This window comes from Gossypium raimondii, chromosome 8, assembly GCF_025698545.1.
Source record: "Gossypium raimondii isolate GPD5lz chromosome 8, ASM2569854v1, whole genome shotgun sequence".
NCBI lineage: Eukaryota > Viridiplantae > Streptophyta > Magnoliopsida > Malvales > Malvaceae > Gossypium > Gossypium raimondii.
In genome coordinates, this window is record NC_068572.1 from 35553280 (window position 1) to 35562209 (window position 8930).

At 34.7% G+C, this 8930-nt stretch overlaps 1 protein-coding gene across 1 annotated transcript; it reads left to right on the forward strand.

Annotated features, from left to right (window-relative positions):
- The first annotated feature begins 4506 nt into the window (after positions 1-4506).
- On the forward strand, positions 4507-5601 carry LOC105791320 (myb-related protein 308). The gene is made up of 2 exons (XM_012619351.2): positions 4507-4780; positions 4879-5601. Exons 1-2 carry the CDS (start codon positions 4648-4650, stop codon positions 5529-5531), a joined length of 786 nt encoding a protein of 261 aa, XP_012474805.1. The 5' UTR covers positions 4507-4647; the 3' UTR covers positions 5532-5601.
- The last annotated feature ends 3329 nt before the right edge of the window (positions 5602-8930 follow it).

Genomic DNA, 8930 nt, shown 5'->3' on the forward strand with positions numbered 1-8930 from the left:
AAAAATAAAATAAAATTAAAGAACCAAAATGGAATGTGCGTATTTCATAGGGGACCAAATAGGCAGTATTCCCTATTCCTCAAAACGCATTGCAACAGTATGGGCCAGAACGAAACAACATTAAAAATGTGGAGCGAATTTTGAAAATTAAATAAAATAAAAGAGCACCGATTTGAAATTTGTTTGAAACTAAAGGGACTAATGCAACAATTAAGCGCACCAGTCTAGGAAGCCAGGTCAGATCATTGAAAACAACATCGTTTTGGACGTATGTCTCCTCAACTGATGAGTGGATGAAATTGAAAACAAAATAAACCTATATGGCCAAAATTAAAAGAACTGAAAAGGATTAGATCAAAACAAATTGAGAGAACAGAAGGACTCAATGCGAAAATAAACCATCAGTATAAAACACGCAGATCCTCCTTCTTGAATTGGGTCGGGTCAGCGGGTCTAGGCACCAAACGGTGCCATTTTTGAAAACGTTTAAAAACTAAAAAAAGAAACCCTAAATCTAAAGGTTTTCATTTGAAATGGTAGGAGGAAGGCAGAGCGCCGCTTGGTTTTGCAGTTTCTGTCGCAGCTCCACCCTTTAGATCCCTATCTGCTCTGATTGCAACGACAGAAACAGGGATCCGACCGTCGCACTCTGAAGGTAAACTCTCATCCTTAAGCCTCTCTGTTTCTTTGTTTAGTGTATTCGTAAAGAAGCAAAAGAGAAAGTAAACAATGAAGAAAAACAAAAAAAGAAAAAAAATCAATATACCTCTTAAATCTGCTCTTTTTCTCTTTTTCTTTTAATCTTTTTATTCCATATCCCTCTCTGTAAAAAAAGGAAGGGATCGAGTACATCCATGGGGGTTTTTATAACCCGAAAATAAAAATAAAAAAGAATACAAATTTCTTTTTTTCTTTCTGTTTTTTCTTTTTTTCTACTTTTCTCTTGTTTGTTTGTGTGTTACGAAGGTACGGTCGTACGAGGGTGGATATGGCACGTACGTATGTGCGCAAGCGCGCGCGTACGGAGGCTCGCGTGAGTGCTACTACGTGCGTGGGGAGTGGCTCGACGCGTACGGAGGCAGAGGTTGGCATGGAGCGGCTCGGAGGCGTGGCTCGTGGGGCCGAGGGAAAGCCCTGGTGGCTACGGCGCTGGAGGCATTCTGGAAACCTTAAGGGTTTCTGAAAATTATTCAAATCGGGCCATAGTGTATTGGGCCTGGGGTTTTGGGTATTTTAGGCTGAATTAGGTTTGGGTTAATCTGTATTGGGCCTAGAGTCTGTAAATGGACATTTAAAATGGACTATTATTATTATTATTATTATTATTTATATATGTTTATTTATTTCCGATTTGGGCCGGGAAAATTTGGGTTATTACAAAGGTTATTGTCTTTAGCGGCGTTTCTCGGATAAGCGCCGCTAAAGGTCATGGTCTTTAGCGGCGTTTGTTGGAAAAGCGCTGCTAAAGGTCATTGTCTTTAGCGGCGTTTGTCGGATAAGTGCCGCTAAAGGTCATGGTCTTATCCGGCGTTTGTCGGATAAGCGCCGCTAAAGGTCTTGGTCTTTAGCGGTGTTTGTCGGAAAAGTGCCGCTAAAGGTCATAGCCTTTAGCGGCGTTTGTGGGAAAGCGCCACTAAAGACCATGACCTTTAGCGGCGTTTGTGCTGAAAGAGCTGCTAAAGGTCTTGGTCTTTAGCGGCGTTTATTTCTAAAAACGCCGCTAAAGTTAGCAACGCAGTCATTAGCGGCGTTTTTCGCGTTTAGGTGCGCTTTAGCGCCGCTAAAGGCCTAAAAAAGCGCCGCGAAAAGCCTGTTTTGGTGTAGTGGCTCCGAAGTTGGATGTCATGACAGTGAGGTTTGGCTGTCGCAACATCGCTACCTTAATATTCCGAAGTAGCCTTGAAGTTGGGTGTTGCGACATCCTGGGTAGTGCATTAACCCATTGGCCTAAAGCGATGTCCTGCACACTCAATCAACACGTTAGTCTTACCTTAGGCCCGAATTGGCCTAATAGGTCATTTAACACACTAAAATTGTGATCGAATGCCATTATTATTGTTGGAATCAATTGAAATAGTGTGAAATATTGCTTTAACAACGTAATGTAATGTCACGTATTTGACCCGACAATAAAATCAGATATGGGGTGTCACAGCATCTCCAATGCTCTTACTCAAAAACTCCAAAAATAGAGTGAGAAAATAACTAGTTATTTGAAATAAGAATATAACAAACACTTGATGGAGAGAAATATGCAAGAAACTTGTTACTGCCCAATGCAGTTTATTTATAACCGAAGGTGCCTTTAGGCCTACATGACAATTAAAATACTGAAATAATGCAGAAAATATTGTAATAAAAATAAAGTTGGACTAAATCAAGATATAAGTAAAAATAAAATACTGCAATCAATTAGAATCACGTTTTCAAACATTTTGCCTTACATGTTAATATAAAAAATATTTTTCAATAGTTAGTTAAAAGCTTTATATTTGATGTACTATGACTGTATAGAGCAAATCATATTGTGCAACATGTAAAAAATAATTATTATATTTATTTTTAATGTCAGTATATAAAGTTATACATTTAAAATTTTATTTAATTAATAAAACTGTTAACTATTATATGATGATGCGTATGATATAATAGAATCTGATGTGATCTGAAACAAATATTATATAAACATAATTTTGAGTTGGGGCACGATTATAGTTGGAAAAGATTACTAGTTTATTTATAAAAAAATCAAATGAGATGAATAAGTAGAAAGAAATATCCCCAATTGTGTTACCAACTCCAAAGACTGTAGTTAGTGGGATAGCAAAGAAATGTTAAATTAAATGTTTCTTATGAAACACACTGGGGATCTGATTTGAGTTTGAAAAGAGTAAATGGGGCAGTTAAATAGATGGTCAATGAGATGGAAATAGAGTGGGACAGTGACACAGGGGGTATATTATTTATACACTATGCAAACCAATTTGTTTGTTAGTTTAACGATTTGATGCACGCAATTTGTGTGCGCCAAAGTATATAGATTCCAGGGTCCTGCACGTGGAGGAAACTAGCTAGTTCAAAGTAGAAGGGCAGATCAATACGAAGGGTTGTTGAACATATGCCCTCTTTCATCTCCTCTTAACCACATTTTTTCCAACCCAATCAAATCTCTTCTTCTCAAATTATTCCATCATTGGATGCATGCATTTATTATTTACCGTGTTTTTGTTCCCATGTCTATGCAAACTGTAGTGCAGGAATGCCACATGGTATGAGATGAGTTGTTTTTTCTCCCAACCAATCTCTATTTATATTACATACTTACAACATTTAAAATAATATATAAAAAGTGTGGCTTGAAAGTAGTTAATAGTAACACCTTTTTTATTTTTTATTTTTATTTAAATAAAAACACTATGTTCTTCAATAATTAAAAAATACTTTAGTCTTTTTAGTTTTTAGAAAACCTAATAAAAAATTTCATGCGGTTGAATTTGAATCCATACAATTTACACTAATAAATCAACTTTACCACTAAAGTAAAGCTTTATTTTAATATAATATTATTTTTAATTGTATTATTAATTAATTTCAAACCGTATATTTTATTATTTATTATATGTTATTTTATACGCACTTCTATGTTCTAAATATATGGTTTTCACATGCGTTTTCATGTGATGAAATTTTTAATTATATTTAAGAAGCTTATTAAGTTGATATCGCCTTTGATCAAGTCCAACTCAATTGAATATAAATTCTTTCCCTCAAACTCTATTTAATGTTTTAACTCTTAGTTCAATCCTAAAATGAAAAATTTTTTATTTAGTTTTAATCTACTGTAAAATTTTACATAATTTTTATTTTTATTAATCTAAACTAAATCTATGTTATAAAATCTCATGAAAATAAGAAATTATTATCGAAATATGTAAAATGATTATAAAAATAAAATATTTTTAAACTCTTAAATAGTTAAAAATACTAAAATAGTGTGTTTTAAAGAAAATATACTAAAATCGTTATAAATTCTAAAGAGGGTATTTTAATAGTATAACAAAACCAGGCGGGTGAATTTTACCTACTTGGTTCCCACTCTTTCTTATTCTTTTCCTAGGCTCTGTAAAAACAAATGAGTTAAAAAGCAAAGGTATTTTTAAAATATATATGTACTCTTTAGAAATGTAGTTTCTATATTTTACTAGTAGGAATTAATTTTTTTAAATTTTAAAATTCAGATTAAATTGTTAATAATTTTAAAATTATTATTATTTAGTTAAATAGATATTAAATAATTTTTTAATATCTTATATCAATAAATTTAACAGCATAAAATTTAACATTATCAATAATTCAACCTAAATTCTTTAAAATAAAAATTTTTAAATTTGTGAATACCACTAATTATTGTATATTTTAACGGTTAAAAAAATAAGGATGGCGCATGTGGCTATTTCTAGATCATTAACTTTCCCCCTTTCATGGCTTTAAAAAGGAGGCGACGGCTTTGTAGTGTCAGGTGCTCATTTTAGCGCACACATACACACACTCTCTCTCTCTCTCTCTGTCGAGTTTACATCACCTCTTTTCTGGTTTTTGTGATCATTTCAGATTGTGCGGCTGGAATCGTAGAAGAAAGAAAAAAAAATGGGAAGAGCCCCATGTTGTTCTAAGGTAGGTTTGAATCGAGGTCCTTGGACAGCCAGAGAAGACACATTGCTGATTAATTATATACAGGCTCATGGAGAAGGTCATTGGAGATCTTTGCCTAAAATGGCTGGTAATTTTCTACATCTGTCTTAATAAGCAGCTACAATTTTATTTCTTGCTCTAGTTGTTGTAATTTCATTGATTTTGGGTTTGGTGGGCACTGTTCAGGGTTGCTTAGGTGCGGAAAAAGCTGCCGACTAAGATGGATTAACTATCTCCGACCTGATATCAAGCGAGGAAACATTACTCCCGACGAGGACGACCTCATTATCAGGCTTCATTCTCTTCTGGGCAATCGTTGGTCTCTCATTGCTAAAAGACTTCCAGGCAGGACCGACAATGAAATCAAGAACTACTGGAATTCTCATCTCAGCAAAAGGGTGCTCAATAATTCACAAACTAATTCAACTACAAGAAGCAGCCGTAAAGCCAAGAAAGCCACCGAAAAGAAGCAAAAGGCCAACAATGTGGAGGAGAAAGAAGAGATAAAGGTGCTGCATCAACCAAAAGCCAGCAGGGTTTCGCCATTCTCAGTAATATCAAGGAGCAGCAGTTTTGACAGCCTCATAAGTGGGTCATCTAGCAGCGGTGAAGGGAGCATAGGAACCAATGATGCCTATGTTTTTGATATTCCTAGCTATTGGTCCGACTTTGCAGCTGATACTAACCTAGAATTTCCTGACGCTGAGGCGTTTTCAGATGCCACACCCGTAGGAGATAGTAATTTGCTTGACGACATTTTTGAAGAATACCAGAAACTTCTTGATGGCGATGACCCTGGCGAAAGAGATTCCATATTTGATGTTCTCTCTTGTTTTTGAGTATTTTCTGCTACAATATTCTCCACTGTATAATTCAATCTCAATGAACTAGTAATTAAAATCCTAAAAACACTCTCAAAAACAGTATCTGGAACTGAATCTTCCTTAGGATCGAATTAAGAAATACGAGAAACGATAGTAAGGAAGAAAACAACCGAAAAACATGTTGCCGTTGCTCTTTCGTTCTACATCACCTTTCAAGGCACTTCCTTATTAACAAAGCCACCTCAGTCATTTTGATTTAGATTTGTACTAAAATCATTAAATAACAAAATGATAATACCTAACACATTTAATCTATTTATAATATATACAGAAGTAAAAGCGGTAAGGATCCGATTTTCGGTAAGGTTAGAAAATGTGGATTTGGAATTTCGTATCTTTTAATGGAGCCTATAAATATAAAATAGGAATATTTGCGGAGTTATTATGAAAATATAATAAATCTTGGTTAAATAATTTAATAGAGAAAATAGTTAATTAAGTTTAGGGACTAAATTGTGAAAGTCCAATCGCTATAAAGATTTAATTTAGAAAAATGTAACATCCCACGTGGCGAAGTCCTAGTATCCAATTATTGTTTGTCGATGTATGGTATTTAGAGTAAATTTTGAGTGGGTAAGGTGTTAGATTTGACTAAGTATATAAATTCTATGAATGCGCCTTTGGACGAAGTTTGTGTTTGGCGAGCTTGCTGGTTTGGCACGAATATGTTACGTCCTTAGTTTCAAAGAACTATTTATTATTTTATTATTATATTATTATTTTGCATGAACAATTTAGTTACAAAAATGAGAATTGGTTCGAAGAGAACTAAGTTATTGTAGTCGATAAGTCTCACATTTATGATGAGAAAGAAAGTGCTTAGTCATAGGAATGTGACTTATCCACTAAACCTAGCTTCCGTGTCTATCTGTATAAAGTTAGTAATGGCTTTTTGAGCAAGTTTTACGTTTTCTCTTGCACCCATATTTTCTTCTCAAATTTTATCTTCACCTTTTCTCTCAAAAAACTTAAGACTTGAGGGTTGCTTGAAGATTGGGTTCGATGTACTCAGCCAACTCTTTTGTTGTTTAGTACCTGGTAAATATTGATGAACTTTAGGTTATTTTCATGGTTATTTACGTGACCTTAGAGTTGTATGCTTTAGGGCCGGTTTAGAGTGTAAGAAAGGAAATTTCCTAATTCCAGGTTTTTTGCTAATGTTTCCTACAAGCTTATTTAGTTTTTTGGTATAGTGATCTGATAAGTTTAACTATCTATATTATTGCTCAATAAACTCCTGAAGCTTCTTCTGATAAGTGCAAAGGTCTTGCTATTTAAACTTGTTGCTTTTTTTGACGAGTTCCTTCTTCGTTCCATGTGTGTGTAATGCCTTTGTTTATATTTTGTTCAAGGTAAGTATCTACATTCTGTAAAGATGATATGTTTGCACATGAGTGATGGATGTTCGTTGTTATTAGTCAGAGTTGGTTTATCTGTGTAAATGGAGTAATGGCCTTTCTTCGTGTTTTAGTCATTACCCTTTTCTTTTACAATGAACAATATAGATTGAAAAAGGAAAATAAATTCATGACGTTACCTTCAATGAAACTCGATTGAACTGGCAAGTCGCGATACATGAAAATGGTCGTGTAGCCTCTGGTAAGGAAAATGTTGTTACAAAACAAATTGACAAATCATGACAAAAGAAAACGAATGATACAACTTGATTATGGACTTGGTGTGGCTAATGCGAAGAAGGTTGTTTGTATGATTGTATAGGCGTAGCCAAAGGAACAGTGTCTGTCATATAGTCTATATGTGTTTAGTACTCGCCAACTGGCGAGCTGAGTAATTGTGTTGAGTTGGAAAGGTTTTGCTTGAATCATATATGACTATTGTAATGCTTTCCTCTGGAACTCACTAAGTTCTTTTGACTTACTTAGTTACCTTTCCTTCTTAAGTCTCTTGACAAAGTAAAGGAATTCCATAGACTACGCTAGAGGACAATCGTCGTTGTGAGACTTCTAATATTTTGTATTATGCATGGCATGATGTGGTATCAAGATGCTCATATTTTGAAAAATGAAATTTTTGTATTTAAACTTGTGTTTACAAAACTATGCTTTCCATGAAATTCCAGTGGAGTCTTATTGGTTTTAAGTGTACCATTTTTACCTAACCTTGAATGACAAACTGTTTATATTTTGTATTAACTTAAATTGTAGTTTAATTTGGTTTATGCTAGATACGGTTTTAAAGATAATGATTTTCTGATAGTAACTCGACATTCTCGAATCCTCTTTAAGGATTGGGTTTAGAGTGCTACAAGTTTTGGTATCAGAGGAAAGGTTTAGCCAATCCTCGAAGAAACCAAAGACATTGTCACACCCCTATTATGCATAGTACACCTTTGGCTTAGTCTTCAATGTTTTGTATTATGAAAACACTTCTTTTGTAGTGAGAAAAGAATATGTTTGATTGTTCCAGAGAAGGACCTAGTAAGGAGATGGAAAGTCATGTCCCCGCCCAAGAACAGGCTACCACTGCCAACAACAACATGGGAAACGCATGAAATGCATTTAGAAGTATGTTCTTTGTAATGAGACTCAGTTGTTTGATCAATTCATGGGAAATAAACAAGCACAACAGCTTTAACAACCAAAGCACCCTCCTCAACCACAGCCTAAAGTGGTTCGCCCGGCTGAGCATGCTTCACATGTACCTACTATGGCTCCCCCTAATGTTGATCTTGTCTGAGATATTTGGAAAAGGGGCGCCAATGAATTCCTTGGTGATAAAAGAGATGACCCTACTATAGTTGAGCAATGATTATCTTGGTTGTGTAGGGTTATTAAGGACCTAAAATGTAACCATGAAGATTGTCTTCGATATGCTATATCGTTGTTGGAAGGAGAAGTTTACCAATGGTGGGAAACCTTGGTTAGTGTTACCCTAAAGCCAATAATTGATTGAGATTTCTTTCTAGAAAAGTTTAGAGAGAGATATGTCAATTAAATGTTTGTTGAGCAAATGAATAAAGAGTTTTTGCACCTGAATTAAGGCAAAATGTCTATTATGGAGTATGAGTGTAATTTGTTTCGGCTTTGTCATTATGCCAAAAATATGTTTTAGACAGAAAAATGATGTACAATAAGTTTGAGTGGGGACTCAGAGATGACATACGTGCCTTAGTGGTAGCCTCAGAATTTAAAACTTTGCTAGAAATGACAACCAAAGCTCACAAGATGGAATCAACTATCAAGGATAGAAGTAAGAACTTTGAGAGAGAAAGAATGAAAAGAGGCAGATCAAGTACTCCACATCTATCTAGTTTTAAAAATTTGAAGGATGACACCTTTTCAACTTCAAAGAAAGATTCACAATTCACAGGCTACAAACGTGAAGGATTCTGCA